The sequence below is a fragment of the Bolinopsis microptera genome, chromosome 4 (genome assembly GCF_026151205.1).
Source record: "Bolinopsis microptera isolate Bmic1 chromosome 4, MBARI_Bmic_1.0, whole genome shotgun sequence".
Classification (NCBI taxonomy): Eukaryota; Metazoa; Ctenophora; class Tentaculata; order Lobata; family Bolinopsidae; genus Bolinopsis; species Bolinopsis microptera.
Genome location: NC_087075.1, coordinates 7,453,447 through 7,474,475, shown reverse-complemented (window position 1 = coordinate 7,474,475; position 21,029 = coordinate 7,453,447). Strand labels below are relative to the sequence as shown.

The following is a 21,029-nucleotide window of genomic DNA, read 5'->3' as shown; positions in this document are numbered from 1 at the left end:
TTGGGAAGGCGTGTTGATTTAAGGTACAAGTCAGGTTAGTAAAAATCGTTATTTAGTCATATAAAAACTAAAAAAGAATCGTTAAGATTTATCGACTTACCCTAACAGCTGAGTGGATAAGAGCTCGTTGTGATATTTCTTGCATAGACTGGGCATGCTTCTCTTCAGTGTATCTGAATATAGTTAAAATTAAGGGGGGGGGCCAATGGATATTTTTTTGTGAAACTTGATTTCGAGATAGCAGTTGACCAACAAACTAGGACCAGTGACCGAACTTTTGAGGGGGTCCCGGACCCTAACCGCCAAAAGGTGCCCGCGGGGCAGCCACGCCCATATTTGGTCCAAATTAGGCCCAATTTAGCCAAATACCCTGAACATGCCCAAAACCCAAATTTTAGGTGCTCTACTTGTAGCTAGTGGTCTCCTGAACTCGTATATGAAATTTCATCAAGATTGGACAAAAAATGACTGAGTTATGAGCCAAAAACCATATGCCCATATTTGGGCATACGCACCAAATTTGGTAGATTTCGTCCCATAAATTGGTCAAATATCAATATTTTTCACTGAAACTTACTTTATATGAAAGGTAAGCCTAAACTACATATTCTCTGTAAGTTATAGCTTTATATCTGTTTAAATGTGGATACTAAGGCGAAAAGACCACAAAAAATGAACTAAATTGCCCATATCTTGGTTCGCGATATTTGCGGAATTGATCTCATTAAAATTGTAACAACTCAATCAGTTTTCAAAATTTTTCCATGAAATTTTCGGAATCGACTCGAAATCGCATTTCCACCTTAGTTTGAGAACAGATTTTTGATTAAGGCCTCAAAAAAAATTTGGCGGCCAAATTCTGAATTTCTCCGGGAAAATTTTGGAATTTGGCCGCCAAATTTTTTTGGAGGCCTAAATCAAAAAATCTGTTCTCAAACTAAGGTGGAAATGCGATTTCGAGTCGATTCCGAAAATTTCATGGAAAAATTTTGAAAACTGATTGAGTTGTTACAATTTTAATGAGATCAATTCCGCGAATATCGCGAACCAAGATATGGGCAATTTAGTTCATTTTTTGTGGTCTTTTCGCCTTAGTATCCACATTTAAACAGATATAAAGCTATAACTTACAGAGAATATGTAGTTTAGGCTTACCTTTCATATAAAGTAAGTTTCAGTGAAAAATATTGATATTTGACCAATTTATGGGACGAAATCTACCAAATTTGGTGCGTATGCCCAAATATGGGCATATGGTTTTTGGCTCATAACTCAGTCATTTTTTGTCCAATCTTGATGAAATTTCATATACGAGTTCAGGAGACCACTAGCTACAAGTAGAGCACCTAAAATTTGGGTTTTGGGCATGTTCAGGGTATTTGGCTAAATTGGGCCTAATTTGGACCAAATATGGGCGTGGCTGCCCCGCAGGCACCGTTTGGCGGTTAGGGTCCGGGACCCCCTCAAAAGTTCGGTCACTGGTCTTAGTTTGTTGGTCAACTGCTATCTCGAAATCAAGTTTCACAAAAAAATATCCATTGGCCCCCCCCCCCTTAATAAATCAGGATACAACTTTCCACTTCGAGTACGCACTACTCGGATCGTACGACTTGATCGTGCAAGTTTCTAGTGCATGCTGCGCGCGCGTAGAAGCCGCGCAAACTCTGTGACAGGGCATTTTGCTTTCTCAATTTAATATACTCTCGCGCGTTACTGCTACGACGTTTTGAGAACCGCCCTTATACCTTTATACACGCTTTTGCCCCACAAGTACAAATTAAGGAGTCGAAAATATAACTTTCCATGAATTAGTCCTGAATGTGCCAACACGACAAAAGGATCAATCTCATGGTTTCCATGGTTTCATGAGCTAACTAACACCAAAGTTTGCTATCATCGAAACCTATTCTTTCCCACGATGATCACATATTATTGCATACATAAAAAGACAATCAGCAATTAGAACGAATACATCAGTAAACAGACGACTATTTTTCCAGACGTAATCTCGCACGGGAACACAATTTACGGTCAAGCGTGTCAATCTAAAACTATCTCATTCTCCAACACCACCATTTCCTTGCATTACAATAAATTTAAACGCACTTGATTGGCGTATATTTGTCGCAAGACAGTAAATATGAATACACGGTTAAGAAGGTACGTGTGATATCGTAAAGCTAACATCTAACGTACCCTCTGATATATATTTATATATATATATTTATATACCCTGGAGACTGGAGAGTGACACACACGCACACTTAATATCGTGTATAAGCTATCAACAAATTGTTAAAAATACACCCAAGAATTTTTCTCTCTCTCTCTCTCTCTCACAGCTAGCTTTGTGCAATTATCGTAACTACGTATGTTGCGCGGACTGATTAAAAGCAATGAGTACAAATGTTAAGATGATTAACTAACATTAATAACGGTGGAATAATACGTGAAGCAGCCTTATTATGACATCACCTTATGACTGCATAAAAATGCACTATAATACAGTGCATATAATATAGTGCATATATCTAGTGCATCAGACGGAGGTGAGATAATCACCTGTTACTGTCACACATAAACAGTGTGGGTAAAAATATCGTTTTGAAAAGCCGCCAAACTACACCGTGTACTACTAATACCCTATCCGAGTGAGAGTGTTATTTACTAATTTACTATTTTACTACGTGTTATTTACTACTCTAGTCTTAACTACGCACGCGTTAACTTTCTGCAGAATTCATCGTGCGCATAACAGCGTGGAATCAACCATCCGTGGATGAGTATTGGTGAGCGGGTTGAGATTAGAAAACTAAAAAGTGGTGTGTGTGAATGGTGTGAGAAGTTTGAAGGGAGATGTACCACTACAATACCGCTACAAAGGGGGCTGATTGGCACAGCTTCAGTTATAGGTGATGTGAGGGTGCCATGTGGGGAATAATGGTTATACTTGTAGTCAAATGGTAGTGATACAGATGAGGAGATATTATTAGGAGAAGTTGTTAATAGAGAAGTTTTTAATAGCTATGCTTATTATGTCATGATCACTATACGCTTCTATGCTTATCAATAAGTATGAAAATAAGTGCAATAATTGCAATTTGCTGCGGAGCATCGTTGATGCATAACTAATAACTATAAATGTTGCAACTTCAATGCATCAAAAGAATTTTACTAACATTTTTGAAACAAGATTTAATTCGTTTGAAATATCATTTCTGAACCTTCTAGAATTTCACGGACCCCCTAACAGGGTGACTTAATTTGACGGAAAGCAGATCAAAACACAACAAAATTCTAAGATTCCAACTGTAACAAGTGGTTCAATCGAGGAACTTATTTACTGACGGTTAACTTACGGTAAGTTATCCGTCAGTAACTGTTACTTACCCATTATGTAATGACTCGTCGTGGTGGCTAAGGTGCAACGTGCCGTCCTTCTCCATCGTTTCAAATACTTCCAATATGTGTTGCTGAAAGTAAACTCGTTATTTGCACCATGATTAGGGCAGAGACATGATTACCCATGATTTTAAAATCGCTTATAACTCACCGATCTGTTGGGACTTGGAGGTGAACTTTCAAATTGGGAAAATTTCAACATCGGATGTCAACAATCATCCATACAATTATCTACCACTACAAACTAGCACCTAAAAATATTAAATTTTTCTCTGGAAAGTTCTTTGTTTTATAATCATCAGTAACTAATTGTTTAATCATCAGTGGCTCTCACCTGCACTATACAGTAGAAAGCTCGTTCCCAGAACGACACGCTCTGCCATATACTATGATGTTGAACGCAAGTGTAGATAAACTGTACTGTACCGTATTGTAATTGCTGAAATAAGGGTCGTTAGTGTTCGATAGCTGAAGATAAAAGTCTAATGATAGAGATTTGATCTCAGATTTTTTAAAGTTTTAAGTTGACTAGTGACTAAATTTAAAAGCCAGTGATTGAAAACGCCAACTATAAAATTCGACTTTATACCAGACTTTATACCAGGTACTCCTTGAGAAGCCACACGTAATTGATAATACCAAAATATACAGTCAGTTTTTACGTTTTATGTAATTGCTTAACGATAGATAGCTTCTCGGACTACCAAGTTTTTAATTCCACATTTAAATAGAACTAGCGTTGTAATATGTATACATTGTTAATTGCGTGAGATATGTTGTTAGTCTTCCTAAACATAAGGTCACTCTCCAACTGTCAACTTTTAGAAAATTTAGTCTCTAAATCTTAACTTTAGTCCAAAGCCAAGTTACAAAAATCACTACTTTTTTAGATTTTAACCACATCCAACAAAACGTGCAACATAAAGGCGCATCCCTTCCAACTTGCCACACCCTGCTCCCCAACTCTTCAACACTCCCCCTAACCCACTTCCCTACCCGACTACCATGTCTGAGTTTGACACATCAACAACCCTGGCTCCGTGCCAGCCGTTGGTATTCAGATTTAGGTCATTCAGGAGGTCCAGGAATGTTCCAGTTGGTCAGTAAAAAACAAGATACAGAAACAGTCCTCAGCTGTCAGATCAGTCTGATAGAGCCCAACTCGATACACTAAATCTATAACGTTTATAGGTTTATGTAAAGCTATTGAAACCCTCGGATTTACGGTGTATATATTTTGTACACGCACGTTTCTCGTTGGGAAGTCTTAGAAGGCACTGTTGTAGTTGTGTTTGGCGGTCGTTGTTACATTGAAAAACTTACTGCACTTCTAAAATGCTAGTACTTACAGAGGTCACATTTCTCTCTCTCTCTCTCTCTCTCTCTCTCTCTCTCTCTCCCTCCCTCCCTCCCTCCCTCCCTCCCTCCCTCCCTCCCTCCCTCCCTCCCTCCCTCCCTCCCTCCCTCCCTCCCTCCCTCCCTCCCTCCCTCCCTCCCTCCCTCCCTCCCTCCCTCCCTCCCTCCCTCCCTCCCTCCCTCCCTCCCTCCCTCCCTCCCTCCCTCCCTCCCTCCCTCCCTCCCTCTCCCTCTCTCTCTCTCTCTTTCTCTCCAAAAGTTTGTAAAACTTCTGGGCGCTAATTTTGTTTAATCCTGCTTATGGCATACTGCGCACTTTTAAAGTGTCTCATCTACACTTGGATTCAGTGCATTATAAAACTATAAACAATTCGTATTCAATACTCGTGTACGATATTAACCATGTTTAAAGCCGGTTTTCAGAGCTGAGAAAGTATATACATCAGTGTTTAAAAATAAATACAACCAGAGTTCTTTGCGTCCATTGTGTAGTTCATGCAACAGCAGTATATTATCACTCAGGATATTCGGAACGGTAAATGTTAATGAAATCCTTATTCTATAACTCTCGTTATAAAACTAGCCGTCCTGTAACAATTATTCAGCATTCGCACAGTCTTTACACGTGTCGCGCAGTCTTTGCACGTGCATTCGCACAGTCTTTGCACGTGTCAAAGTTACTACTTCATAGACAATGATTCCATAAAAAGAGCTGATTAGATGTAAAGTTTTTATACGCTTTATAAATGGTTGTTACAAAGTACAATTACAGCGTATCCACTCGTGTCAATTCGCCATAATTTTCAGAAACCAAGTTCTTGTGCTGAAAGACCCAATCCCGTGCACTTGTTATTGAGTAACCCTTCACTATTACGTGTCTGTAACACCGTTAGCCGCTCTAGTCGTGTCAGTCACCTCCCTCTGTGAGAGTACAGTTTTACCAGATGTTGGAGAGTGAACACCCGGCTGTGTGATCTGTTGACAGGGCTACAATTACAGGCTACAGGGCACTCATATATCACATGTATCAGTCAACATGTTCAACATGTTCAGCAGTGCACTGATATATCACATGTATCAGTCAACATGTTCAACATGTTCAACAGGGCATTAATATATCACATGTATCAGTCAACATGTTCAACAGGGCAACTGCTGCTATCTCATTTATTAATGGGATTAAAAACCCCAATATTGTGTATAGTGTCTGCGTACATCTCCACGTAAGTGTGTGTGTCTATAATACGTGTGTCTAGGTGACAGAGTATGATTGCCACATATACTGTAAAGTGTAAATATAGTATTGTCGACAACTCACAACTGTGTAGTAGTTGTGAAGTAACGAATATTACGACGTGTTAGAAAACACTACTCAAACTACTCAACTCCAACTTGACTAAGAGTCACACACTGGGAGTCACTAAGAGTCAGTGCGGAATATTCACGGAACTTTAAAGCTTCTTTTAATTCAAGTAAGCATGTCCGCTAGATTTCAGAAGTGATCTCTAATATGATTCATTTCGATTAAGCAAATTAATCAAATAGAATTGATTTTATTAGTCAATTCGCTAAGACCACTATTTGAATAGTATTTTGAATCAACTCCATATTTGATACAAGAGAAACGCCATTTTCGGACGTGAGGAGAGTTAGGACTCCTCCAACTATATTATCTTGTAAGTTTTAGCTCTGTTGAACTCAGTTAACCCAATCACCCTCATTTGCACTCCAATCAGTTCAGTCACGCAGAGTAATGAAAACAGAAAATAGACCGAGTCAGGTACGCTGGTAGTCATGGTAACATGTCCCGCATTCCGAGTACATGTCCTGCATTCCTTACCGGAAAAATTTCACTAATTCCAGGCGACATTTCTCTTAATTTCGAGGCAATACACGGACTATACACATCGCTGGAAACAATCTAGTGCTTCCCAGGAATTCGAAGTATGCAAAACTTGCGTCGTACAAGGAAACGAAAATAGAGAAAATATAGAAACTAACCCGGCAGAATTTGTCGGTAAGGGGCATGATCTTGATAGCGAAATCTCCAGCGTCAACACCTTTGTCGTTCTGAAAATGGAGCGGGGTTATGATAATAATGCGAATATTCGGGGTATTGATAAGGAATTTTAGGAATACCGCACATGTGTATAGTTAATGATATGATTGAAGTTTGATTATTATTTTAGTTCTGAGTTACGTATTACATTCAGTTAATACATCATGTTATGTGCATGTACCCATGTCAATGTCTGTTAAAAAGGGAGAAATGGTGATAGAGCAACAAAGCTGCCACGTTGCTAAGCAGCAATGCGGTTGTTGGAATTACAGAAGTAAAATAAGTATGAAAATATGCTAGTAATATTATAACGGCGCCCCCAACATAGCGCTCGTCTCCCTCTCTCTCCTCTCAGAACACTCAGAACAACATAACTCTGTGTATTGTAGTCGTCCATCATCATTTGTACAAAACTAAGAGCTCTACATTACTAATAAACATGTGGATCTGCACAACATAATATGTAATCTAATAGCTCTCTCTCTCTCTCTCTGCCTCTCCGAGGACTGGGACACTATATGAGCGGGGTCCAGGTAAATTGTACATTACACGCTGGTTGTAGTAATAATCACATGTGCGGATTGTCGCACAGCTGTGTTCAGGCGGGGCTCACATGTGCGGATTGTCGCACAGCTGTGTTCAGGATCCTGCAGGTTTTTTGTCAAAGGCTACCCTTGATGTCTCAAAAAATTACAATTTTTTATTCCACCTTGTGAATTACACGTTGTTTGTAGTGATACGGGGCACATAAAGACTGTAGCACGGGTATAGGACACAAGGGCGGAAGACGCGTGGGCGGAGGTCGCGTAGGCGGAAGACTTGAGGGCGGAGGACGCAAGGGCGGAAGTTTCCTAAAAGGTTGGACACGAGGGCGGAGGTCGCGAGGGCGGAGGTCGATCCCATGATTTGGGCGGAAGACTCATAAAACGATCACATGTCCTAAATGCTCGACTGGTAATACTACAAAACCGGAAACATCACACAACGTACTTCAAATTGTATAAATTATATAAGTTATATTCAATCAAAGTTATATTCAATCATTTTAGTGGTACTGATTTCGAATTCTTTGTAACTTTACAAACAAAATACACAGGGTTATACTTATAGAGAACGCTTAACGGTAATATAAATCACAATGTAATCAATCAATTTTGTCAAACCCGAATAGAATAATATCACAATAACATAAACATTTCACATAGCACAACATCATCCTCGTACGAATGGTAGTTCTGAACTATGCTGAAGATTCTTCTATCCTTGTCGCTATTGGCCTTCCTCCTCTTAGGCTGCTGCTCTCCAAGCGAATTCGCTAAGGTCTTCTTGTCTGTCGAGGACTGTTCCATCTGGACTAGGAGATTCTGACGTTGTGACTCAAGTTGTTCGTTTCACTGTGCAATCTTTTCGTGTGAAAACTGTTGATCATATCCCAGAAGCCCTTGTGTCATGTGAGTCAAACTATCGAATCGAGTCACGTGATACATAACTTCGACTCACGTCATGAATCACCATGGTCATGATCTCATATAACACAACGGTATGTGAGGACATCACAACATCACGTAAACTGATCTGGGATATGATCAACTGTTTTCACACGAAGAGATTGCACAGTGAAACGAACAACTTGAGTCACAACGTAGACGACTCGAGAGACAACTAGTATATTTAAGACCGATGTTGGGAATAGAAGTATCTTATTATTTAGTTCCAGCTACATCTCAACTACTACAATAACAACCATGTACGATGAAGATACAGTAAAGATTATCAGAGGAAGGACTCCTACCAGTCAGAATCTCCTACACGGTGGTTTCCGCTACTCTAAGGATGGAAAGCTTACCACCGATGGACGCCAAGCCTGGAGATGTGTGAGGAAGAAAGACTGTTGCCGTGGTCGTCTGTATACCCTGAACGAATCCTTGGTGAAAGTGACACAGATACATAACCACGACGCTGATATCGCTGACTGTGAATTGAAAGAAGTCCTCGCTAAAGTCCAGGATCTGGCTGCTACGACGATGACTACTAACCACAACATCGTTTGCTCCGTTACTGGTCCCATGTCTCAGGATGCACGTGCCCGCCTCCCCAACGAACAAGCGGTGAAGAAGAGGGCACAGAGAGCCCGCCGATACGGAAACCCTAGACCCAGAGCACCTTCATCCCTCGCAGATCTTCAACTGGAAGAGGACGGAGACTGATGCTCCTAGCCTTCATCCCCACCGAGGACGTCATCGAAGCGTTTTTCAGAATCCTGGATGAGATACCGATAGGCCTCGCCATTGACGATCTCCTGGCATACTTCCACACCACTTGGATCCAGGGACTAACGACTGCCTCCGGCACCGGACGAGCTAAATTCCCTCCGTCCACGTGGAATGCCTATGAACGCAGCCACTTCAACATGAACCGGACAAACAACGTGGTGGAGTCCTGGAACAAGAAGTTCTCTGCTCTAGTCGGACACGCAAACCCGACCATCTACAATTTCATTGCAGCAGTCCAGATGGAACAGTCCTCGACAGACAAGAAGATCTTAGCGAATTCGCTTGGAGAGCAGCCGCCTAAGAGGAAGAAGGCCAACAGCGACAAGGATAGAAGAATCCTCAGCATAGTTCAGAACTACCATTCGTACGAGGATGATATTTTAACCTATATTGATTTGCTAAAGAGTGCTATGTGAAATGTTTATGTTATTGCATGATATTATTCTATTCGGGTTTTGACAAAATTGATTGATTACATTGTGATTTATATTACCTTTAAGCGTTCTCTATAACCCTGTGTATTTTGTTTTTAAAGTTACAAAGAATTCGAAATCAGTACCACTAAAATGATTGAATATAACTTATATAATTTATACAATTTGAAGTACGTTGTGTGATGTTTCAGGTTTTGTCCCTTTTGTAGTATTACCAGTCGAGCATTTAGGACATGTGATCGTTTTACGAGACTTCCGCCCAAATCATGGGATCGACCTCCGCCCTCGCGACCTCCGCCCTCGTGTCCAACCTTTTAGGAAACTTCCGCCCTCAAGTCTTCCGCCTACGCGACCTCCGCCCACGCGTCTTCCGCCCTCCTGACCGGTTCCCTGTAGCACAGCTGTGATGTATGATGTTAACTTATAGCGACTTAGAAGTGTGGGGTAGATATTGATGTTGAAGCTGGAAATGTAGTTTCCATGTTGATCTCAAACTATTGACATTGAAGAAAAAGATTGGAAGTTGTGGTATTACTTATCACTTAATATGTTATACTTATGTTAGGTATAAGTTTTCGTTACAGTTTATAAATAAGTTTTTACTATTCGTCTTTATACCTTTATACCAAGTCGCACGTGATAATTGTGACTCAAAGCACGTGACTTATTTTGAGGTGTTTCAGCCCCCCTCTTTTTGTCTTCTTTTTTTGTCAGATGAACTGTGGAGTGTAGTTAGCCTGTTATGATGTGAACACTGACCAATTTTGGGAACTTCTAACGTACGCTAAACACCCAAGTGTAACATAGATAATTAGGCAGGTAATAACAATAATATGTACTGAGTAGTATTATGTGGACCAATATTCAGATAATCTACAGTTTACTGTAGTTCTCACTTCTCTCGCTAGAGCCAAAGTTTCTTGGAAGATCAGCGCAATGTATTTGTGTCCACAATTAATGATACAAGCCCCTTTTTTCTGTCCTGGGAAAAAGATCTGGTAGTATCGTCGAAAGTTGTTTGGCTGGATTTGGTGCTTCTGGCGGAAGAGGAAAGTGGGAACTGTACATTTTACATTGTATGACATATACATAAATGTACATTGCACGCTAAATCTAGTCGAGGAGCTCGAGGATGGAACGGCGAGGGGGTAAAGGCGGGGAGAGAGGAGCTGGAGGGGAGAGAGGAGGGGAGAGAGAAAATAGGGGAGAGAGGAGGGGAGAGAGAAAAGAGGGGAGAGAGGAGCTGGAGGGAAAAGAGGAGGGAGAGAAAAGAGGGGAGAGAGGAGGGGAGAGAGAGAAAAGAGGGGAGAGAGGAGCTGGAGGGGAGAGAGGAGGGAGAGAGAAAAGAGGGGAGAGAGGAGGGGGAGAGAGAAAAGAGGGTAGAGAGCAGAAAGACAGGGAGAGAGGAGCTGGAGGGGAGAGAGGAGGGGAGAGATAAAAAAGGGGAGAGAGAAAAGAGGGAGAAAAGAGGGGAGAGAGGAGGGGGAGAGAGAAAAGAGGGGAGAGAGGAGGGGAGAGAGAGAAAAGAGGGGAGAGAGGAGCTGGAGGGGAGAGAGGAGGGAGAGAGAAAAGAGGGGAGAGAGGAGGGGGAGAGAGAAAAGAGGGTAGAGAGCAGAAAGACAGGGAGAGAGGAGCTGGAGGGGAGAGAGGAGGGGAGAGATAAAAGAGGGGAGAGAGCAGAAAGACGGGGAGAGAGGAGGAGATACCTTGTCGGAGTAACAGTTACTGTCCTCACCAACTTCTTAAACAAGTTGTTCTCAATCCGGGCCGGATAGTGCCTGGTACGGACACTGAGCCTGATACATATTAAAACAAAGTAGCGAGGCAGGTAGTACTGTTCCCTGCATTATACGTGCTACAAATACCTGTCCAACAGGTACTCAGTGCTTCTGTGTGACACCGTGAAAAGTTTTGTGAAGAGGAATGATGCATATTTTGTATCGACTGGCACTGAAACCAACATTCCTTTATCAGCTGTGAATGCTTAGCTTGTACTATTTACCGATAGTCTGGTCGAATTGAATAATTGAATGTGTTTAACATCGGGTGAGATAGAGCTGTGAAAAGTCAAAATTATATTATCCACTATTTAAATGTAAATTCGTAGGGTACAGAAAATATGTATGTTTAAATGTTTGATTGTAAATGTGTTCTTGTTGTTCGTCGGTTTGCCAATAAGTTTTTAAATAAATTCGCCAGTCAGTTTATCAGTTTGTCAGTTTGTTTGTCAGTTTGTTTGTCAGTTTGTCAGTTTGTCGCGTTTACCTCTAGAGCAGTGTTGATGAGCACAGCTAGGATATCAAATTGGGAGTGGGAGAGGGAAGTACTGGAGTTGGGTATCTTGTTCAGCTCTGCTACGAAGTTATTCCGCACCGAGGAGTACGCTAACGCGTAACGTGCTTTCGGTAATATCTGAAACGTACCATTATTAAAGTCTCAATTAGTTTCTAATGAGAATAGCTCAACATAATCGACATTTTATAAAATCAACCTAATCATTCGAATTAGGTTCAACTATTGATTGTATTGGCGCTTAAAGACACTTCAAACAGTACCTCCCGCTATGAAGGTACATAATGATTTATGTATGAAATACATGTATAAATACACTATGAAATAATGATTTGTTTTGTCGTAAGTCTACGTTAAAGATGAACTAAACAAAGTGTTAATAGATTTCATTAGATTCAAATTATGATAAAAGACGTTCTCCATCCTGCTTAATTATCAGTATAACCTCAGACCGGATAAGATAAAACAAGCTACTTAGACCAGAACAAAATTTTGGCGAGTCAGATGAATCTTGAACAAGGATAATACGAGTGGTTAAACCATGTAAACTATGTATATTGACAATCCATGATATTTATTGATCACAATGTACGTGTTCAAGTGAATGCAGCCACATGGAACCAGGTGGTCTTACACAAATCTGGGAACTCACGTACAACAGACAATCTAAATTTTACGGTTTCTTAAGTTAACTATATTTTATTATCTAGTATCATTGAAATAACTTTCGTTTATAATTGTCCATCCCAGTTTTAGTTTAATCACATTTCCATCTAAACAGCAACATCTCGCAGTACAACTGGTATACTACACTTAACACACAGTGAAACACACACGACATACACCCAGTCACGTGGGTAGTCATGGTAACCCACGTGACCAGGTAGGTAGTCATGGTAACCCACGTGACCACCCCGCCCACGTGACCCACCTCCGGGTTTTTGATTGGACCATGTATTGTCTGCTTCTAATTACGCAGTGTGTGTGTGTGTGTGTGTGTGTGTTATATACATGTTTGTCATTGTTGCACGTAGTACACCATATTACATATATTATATTATATATAAGCAGGGTGGAAATACTGTGTACAGTGTGTTAATAACACCAACGCAAGTGTTGTGGAACACACACTTACACTGTGTGTATTGTAGGGAGGCGTGAGTGTCGCTCTGAAATACTGGAATATTTCTAGGAGTGTGGGTTGTTGAGCGGGAAATATTCTGGTTTCAGTTCTTAAGATTATTTATTACAGTATTTGATACAATATCTTGCATGTATCGTAACCAATATCACACTTCGACCTTATCGAGAAGATACCGTACAAAATTTGCCGCTCTATTAGGTATGTAAACGTTATATTGCTGTGACAATATTGGTCGATATTGTTGAATTCAAATATGTCATACAAAATTATAGGAAAGAAGAGAGAGCCGGATAATATTTAATAATATTTATACCACTTTATCTCTTCATCTTTTGTCAAAAAGTATAATTATCTGCATCCGGTTCCAGGAATTACCGATTGGAAAAAGAGATGAATCTTTTATAACATCTTGATATTTCATTAGTGCAAGCTACTTCAAGTTCAAGAATAATGTCTATGGAAATGGCATGGCATGCAAGTGCAGTAAAATATAATATGTGTTTCCGTATTTAGTTATAAATATTATCCATTATTCACTGTAATTTATTTTACCTCTGCTCAAACTTACCCAGATCCTTCGCCGGTAATCTCAGAGGTTTTACCTTGGCAGGCTGCCAAAACCACAATATTTACATTCCTTTGTCATACAATGTATACAATCTCACGTACATTCCACCTCTTAAATAATACATGCATCCCACATTCCCACTTCCCAACTACACATGGGAACTCCTGATGTTCTCTCCACTGCACCGTACACACGGCATTCAAATGACGACCAAACTCTCAACACTTCCCGGAATGCGGGTGTGAAAGTAATGTATATCAGGTGTGATATGTGTGTGTGAGCTTGTGACGGTTATATAACTGGGTGGTTTGTGTGTGAGATGTGAGATATTCTGCTATAATAGTCGTCCGAGTGATGTCTAGTATTCTTCTGACAAACATTCCTCCTATATATTTGAAACATGTAGATTGTAGAGTTTTGCAGGATTGTGGGTGATATATTCCTGGGTTGCAGGAACGGATTTTTGTTAAAACACTCGTGTGAATCATTTTATCAAGTGTTTTCAGGAGAGGATTATCTAGTGTGACCGACAACTTTAAAGAACCTCTCATTCCGGGCTCTCGCAGGTATCACATCATATGGCCATGGGCCAATCTTTAAACATTCCATGTGCCGTGCAGATCCGGACGCCGTGTCTCTACTGCGTTGTACCACCCGAGCGAGGCATTCCATGTTCGGTAGCGTCTGATTAGCTTCAGTCGGATTATCTAGTGTGGATATGACTCGCGCTTCTCACCTAGTACCATATTATCAGGTGCAACTATTATATAAACTCGCACTTGTATTCCGGTACACATATTGTGAATACTTGTGAATGAAATTTGCTGAATACTTATAATATCGTACAGTATGATTTAATCAACCTCGGACGTTTATGACGGGCAAATTGAATTTGCTCAATACACTGCATTTGTAATATGTAGCTGTACTAGGAATTTCCTAGCTTATTTCTGGAATCCGAAAAAAAGTTACAGATTATTCAAGAAATCAAGTTCTAAACAGATGAATGGAATGTACCACCAGCAACGTTTATAATTGGAAACTATGCATTACAGTGTTCATTTTTTATTATGGTTACAGATTATTCAAGAAATCAAGTTCTTAACAGATGAATGGAATGTACCACCAGCAACGTTTATAATTGGAAACTATGCATTACAGTGTTCATTTTTTATTATGGGTCAAATAAATACTTAGTGACATTCCTGAGGACTACGAATCAGTTATCAGATACGTTTCGGGAAAAGTGTCGTTTACGGTTTACCCAATTTACTCTCAATCTCAACACTTACTACACATGTCATATTATATTAAATATGTCATATCTGGACCCCCCTTTTGAATTCCTAACATATTTTCGGCTTATCTTATCACCTTCCGAGCGTTGAATATCTGATTGCTGAACATGGCCGTCAGGCAGTTCAAAAGAGCGTTGTTCATTTTCCGGAGTTCTATCTTCTTTTTAGCGGTTCGGTATGGGAGAACCTCGCCTGGTAACGCTCGGTCTTTGATTATCGACTTCGCTTCCGTACAATCTGAAGAAAATAATCGATTAATTAACTAATCGATAGATTAAGTGAGCAGTTTAAAATAGATAAATATAACATTACCGCTCGATATATATTATGAATTACAGATGTACACATAGTTAATAAACAGAGACTTCTCAAAGTTCCAAACTAACGAACTGAGACAACACTAAATTTATTTTGAGTAGAGGATACAAAGTGTTAAACAAACCCGTACTAAACTGTACAAAGTTATTACGCTCACACTGACACACACACCGCACAGTCAACACACATATAACTCTTCCCCTTTGTCGCGGCGGTACATTTTACATGTACAGATATTATTTCAGGAGGGCGGGAAAATGGTAAATCCTGACAAATTGCAAAGATTATCTGTACTCAGCAATCAGCATACAGTGTTAAAATTTCTGTTGAGGACCCAGGTAGGGTTTTCGGACACAGTCAGGCTTGAATGCTTGTTTTGGTTTCAGAAGTATTTAGTAACTTTCGGAAGGCCGGTTGAAATGGTTGGAAATGGTTACCATCGCGATACAGGTATTGATTTACCTCCCTGCGGTGAGCCACCGCTTCCCTCCATCGCCATGTTTGAAGCTCTCTCATCAACTGTTAGTGTTCTACTTCAGAGGGAAGTAAGATATTTCATACTTTACAATTGTAATTATTCCTGTATAACAAATAGATTTTCTAATCGTGTAAATCGTGGTTATCCCCTGCCTTCTTTCAGTCATTTCCGTCATTAAATTTTGGGTATTGATCAGACTACGATGATGGCTAACGTGGGAATCAGAGGCTTACAGTTGGTTGGTACAGAACTTAAAGTTTACAGCGTAGTTACCAGTAATAACCAGTTACCAGTAATAACCAGTTACCAGTAATAACCAGTTACCAGTAATAACCAGTTACCAGTAATAACCAGTTACCAGTAATAACCAGTTACCAGTAATAACCAGTTACCAGTAATAACCAGTTGCCAGTTGTAACTGGTGACTAGCAGTAACAAGGTGTCTAGACAGACGTGTCATATCGTATAAAAGTATAAAGTACTATTTTACAGGGTAAAGAGCGCGAGCGGTGTGTTGTAATGGTGTATCTCTCACAGACTACGTTATTCAAATAATATATCAAAGTAAAACCCCGATTTACCGCGGAGTTTGGGGGAAATCGGGGTTTGCGGTAAATCGGGGTTTGCGGTAAATCGGGGATTTACTGTACTTGAGTCGTATTAGGACTTTTAGTAAAGGTAAAAGTTGTTGTAAGGGTAAAACAGACTTCGAAACAAAAACAAAAGTTGTGGCTTTAACAGAGCTGACTTACGAGGTTCCATGGTGATGCTAGGTTTCCGAGACTGGAGATTTATACCGTAACCCTCGAGTAACTCACTAACTCGGTACTCTCGCAACCGTGGGAATTTCACTTCGTCTCTGTGGATTAGGGCAGTTAATTAATTAATTAGCCAATTAAACTATTAATTAACTTTAGGTCATTTCGGAATACTGGGCGTTGTACATCATGACGTTAGCTGCGATCACAAGCACTCTTTTAGTGCAGCACTTAAATAATGAGGTCAAAGCAGATTTGGAAGCTTTACATCTAATTAAAACTGTAAATTCTCAAATTAGATGTGATCATGATAAATTGATAAGCTCTTTTGTGGTTTCTGAACGGCTTAAAAGATGGATCATTAACTTACCAAGAATTTGAGGTTGATAAACTAATGATTGAAATAAAATCAAAGAAGAAAAAATATAAGATCATAATGTTATAGGATAAAAGATAAGATAAAATTAAAAGATCATGCTAAAATCAAAAGATAAGACACAAGATGAAACCCACATGTTTTCAGGGGGTCCCTTAGTTGGCCGGACGGAGCCCATGCACGCCTCGTTCTCCAGAAGTCTCTGTGCTAATTCCCTTGTTTCAGTTGGGAGGCGCTGAAAACAATTACGTTATTCAGGGCTATAAATAAACTATTATCTAGCTCTAGCTAATTGGTTATAAAACATGTGTATTTGTAGCCTATCATAGATGCATAGTTCACAATTATCATATCTTGTCAATAAATTCTTTACTATTATTATTAACAGACAACTATTCATAAAATCGCAATGACATAATAATGAAAATAAATTTATTTTCCAATAAACAGGAGCAATCAACTTCAAGTAACACAAAAAGTTATAACATAAATTCCAACACATTATTAACAAACTAATTATGTAATCAGCTAATTAATAACCCACCTGATCTTGGTTGGGACAGCACCGAGGCGGGTCCACGCTACAACCTCTAGCTAGTTCGTCAAACAAGGTGGACACTCTGTATGGTGGACCGTAGTCTTCTATAAAGTTACAGAACGCCATCGTCTCAAACAATCTGAGCACTATCTGTTCGTTCTGCACAAAATATGTGGTTAAAATATGTATTATATGTATTATGTGTTTACGATTTGTCATAACTCATATAAGTATAAACCTAGCCGGTCATTACTCTAAAGAGTAAAGACTGCATTAAAATAGATGATGACGAAGAATAAATTTCTGTTAGGCAACGATTTGAATCTCCAAGTCCAACAAAAGAATAATGACAATCCGTATTATTCACAGCGCCCATAATCCATATGGTTGAGAAAAACACAGAATAAAATACATTGTTAGCAATTAATAGTGGAAAATTAAAGCATAGAGTAAGTTGATAATAATGTATGACAACAATAAGAATATTTAAGAGTGTATACAACACTCCGCTCAAAGCAGAGACCAGGCAGCTTATTACTTTTTGGGTGAGATGACGGTACAAACGTGTTACTGACGCACACCTTGTACAATATCCTCCGTTTCCATGGTTACTGACGCACACCTTGTACAATATCCTCCGTTTCCATGGTTACTGACGCACACCTTGTACAATATCCTCCGTTTCCATGGTTACTGACGCTCACCTTATACAATATCCTCCGTTTCTAAGTGACGCATCTGCATAACTCATCTTGTATTGTCACATGTAATGCCCACTTGTTTGAAGCTTGGACTATATATTATTATACCATATATTTTATAACCTTCAATTTGCCATTTGGAGTCTATATAATGTGGCCCCCCCCCCCCCCCCCCCCCAATAAGGACCGATCTTATTTGGGGGATCTTATTGGGCCTTCCAATTTAAAACTAAGGGAAGGAAGCATTATAGGGGTCTTCAAATAGGGGTCTTTAAATGATTGCTGCTTCCTGGTTTCTACTACTCGCAGAAAACCCTGACTGTGCAACTTTCATTAATCTCGCACTTCAAACCAGCCCAATATTCGTCCAGGTTACACTTCTTAATAATGTAAGTTTCTACCCTTCACTAAGTACCCTTCATGATAATGCTGCTACCTATAATGCTGCTGCGAAGAGATCTCTTTAATAACCGCAGCAAATTTGCACGGCTGTACTTTGACAAGTTGCAAAAGGTATTAATGTAAATTGGAGGTGCTGATCACGCAGTGTTCCTCGCTAAGTCGCGTTTAGTAGGAACTGCAGGGTGTTTGATATTTGAGTTACAAGTTTAAAGTGTGGAGATAATAAATTGCTAATTTACATTGTAACAAAGAAATTGTATAGTAACAACGAAATTGTTTTCATGTTGTCTGGAGCGACATCTGGAGCCATTAAAGATATTTTAGAAAGGAAATGAGCATGATTTTACACAATGTTGCTAAATGCAGCAGGTGAAGGAAATGCCTGTTGGCCGTGATATATTTTTATATATCAGTTTATAATAATAGTTTATTGAATTGAGGGAGGAGCTATGAATGTGAGAAATTGCTTTATTGACCATGTAGTAAACCGTGTTGCGTGCATTATGCTGTATGAATCACCTCTTGTCACGAAAGCAAAAGTTAAAATCGTGAAAATTATCATGGTTTGAACAGTTTCACCAACCTTCATTCGTACCACGCAACAGAAAGTAACCAATCACAATCATCCATGTGGCACAATATAACCAATCGGTATCCAACACGTGATAGATTTAAACCAATCAGGATCCAACACGTGATATATTTAAGCCAATCAGTTATCAGGATCTAGAACAAGTCTGCACACCAAAAGAAGCGCACCCAGTTTAATTAACGTGTATTTTTAGTCTGAGCAAGAGTGTACAATAGTGCTGTCATGTACCAACAAGTGCTGTGTCGTGTACCAAGTGCTCTGTATAAATTGACTCATGACTGGGTATGAGTTGTAAGATATATGGATTATGGGAGGTTTAATTTATGTAAGTTATGTGAGAGTTCATAATTAATTTAGCTGGTATGTAAACCATTATGCGCAGTATATTATGCGAGTCATTAAAATTAAATATGCGTGTTTGCAAGGTAGATTAGAATGAGGTGAACTGCAGGTTTAAAAGCAGCTGTTTGTGGGGATGTGAGGTGTAGCAAGTGTGAAAGTGATTTAACCCTAGTGCGTATGTTGTGTAAAAACTAAATGATATACGGGAAATAATGGAGGTGTAAACAAACGTGACAATAGTTAATTCCGATAATGTTGTAATGTTGAATATCAGCGACTCAGTAAGTGTGGTTAAAAGAGTGGGAAAGTTCAAATCATAAATATAATTCTTGATTATTATTGCTTGAGATTGCGACGCGTGTATCCTGGACAAGATGATCGAATGGAATTCCAAATGAAGAGCTTGGAATTTTATCAATTACTATTACTAGCTGTCCGACTGAGTGACTCATTTTCTCGTGATCTGTTAGAGTTGTGTAATTCCATTTAGGGAGATAAATTGGGAGAGTTATTTGCGGGAAATACGGCCAGGACTAGTTCTAAGTGCTTTAAACTTAAATTTTATCAATTTCAATTGAAATCAGAAAATAAAATTTGTTTCTTTCTTTTTGAGGATGAACTTTATTTGTTTGAATAGTGAAATGAGTGTTTCACAGAGCAATATGATGATGCAGAGCAATGTAATGATGTCAATGAGGTAAATTTGATAAATTATCATATTAATAAAACCTAACATTTTGTATCATATCAGTATAATATAATACATATTATTACGTATTCGCTTATACATAATTACATAACATTACTTAGGATATTAAATTATAATCATTACGTAAACCACACTGTCGTCTCGGTTACACAATACTAAATTAGTGTAATGTGTGTGGTAAATATAATACTGTGTAACTGTAAATGTAAAACAACTTAGCTAAAGTTTGTACTGGCTACTCAAAGTTAAAGTACAGTATATAGTATTATATCCACCAGCGTGCGCTTTTTCGCATAGCGGGCTCTCACCAGCCCGCTGTCAAAGGGCCCGATATCTCTACAGCCCGCTCATGATATAGCCCGCTAACAAGTGACATTTAATTTGACCAGTAGCAATATAGCCCGGAGTTCTCTAAAATATTTTCATAGCACGGAGATATATATATTTTATTTTTGTGTCCGGTAGGGCTGCTCATGCAGCTCGTGAGCAGATGACATGATACTTTGATTTATATCAAAGTTATTATAACACACTACATATAATACACATCAGCACTATAATAATCCCCCTATTATTGATATTCATCGTCACTGACATTACATTCATTATTCTCACGGCCCAGGAATGCAGTGCCAGTATGGATCTCTTATCTCCAGCCCCTATATACGACACAGCCCTTTATGATTGGCTTACATTGAACACGTGACGTGTTACCATGGTTACAACAATTAGTGGCGACCTTTTCTAGAGTTGACTTTTATACAAGCTCCATTGTTTATTTATAAGATTATATATTAACTGTAAAACGCCCGCTGGTGGATATAATCCACATCACCTCGACCCGCGGGCGGAAAAATCGTATAGCACTCGGGCCCGATGGGCCCTCCGTGCTATACGAAAATATGTCCTCCTCGGGCTAGCGCCCTCGGGGACATATGAAATATTGCACGCGCGTGCAATATTTTGTTCCGCCCGCGAGTCTCCGGTGA

At 39.5% G+C, this 21,029-nt stretch overlaps 1 protein-coding gene across 4 annotated transcripts in view; it reads right to left on the bottom strand.

Annotated features, from left to right (window-relative positions):
- LOC134814507 (myotubularin-related protein 13-like) overlaps window positions 1-21,029 on the bottom strand; it is a 71,453-nt gene that overhangs the window by 32,880 nt on the left and 17,544 nt on the right. For all 4 annotated transcript variants that reach the window (XM_063822655.1, XM_063822657.1, XM_063822658.1 and 1 more), the window contains exons 12-20: window positions 17,301-17,453; window positions 16,894-16,991; window positions 16,375-16,481; window positions 14,903-15,063; window positions 11,790-11,936; window positions 6,760-6,828; window positions 3,737-3,841; window positions 3,391-3,473; window positions 101-173 (exon numbers count right to left, since the gene is read on the bottom strand). In XM_063822655.1, coding sequence (XP_063678725.1) covers window positions 101-173; window positions 3,391-3,473; window positions 3,737-3,841; window positions 6,760-6,828; window positions 11,790-11,936; window positions 14,903-15,063; window positions 16,375-16,481; window positions 16,894-16,991; window positions 17,301-17,453 — 996 coding nt within the window. The remainder of the gene's footprint in view (window positions 1-100; window positions 174-3,390; window positions 3,474-3,736; window positions 3,842-6,759; window positions 6,829-11,789; window positions 11,937-14,902; window positions 15,064-16,374; window positions 16,482-16,893; window positions 16,992-17,300; window positions 17,454-21,029) is intronic.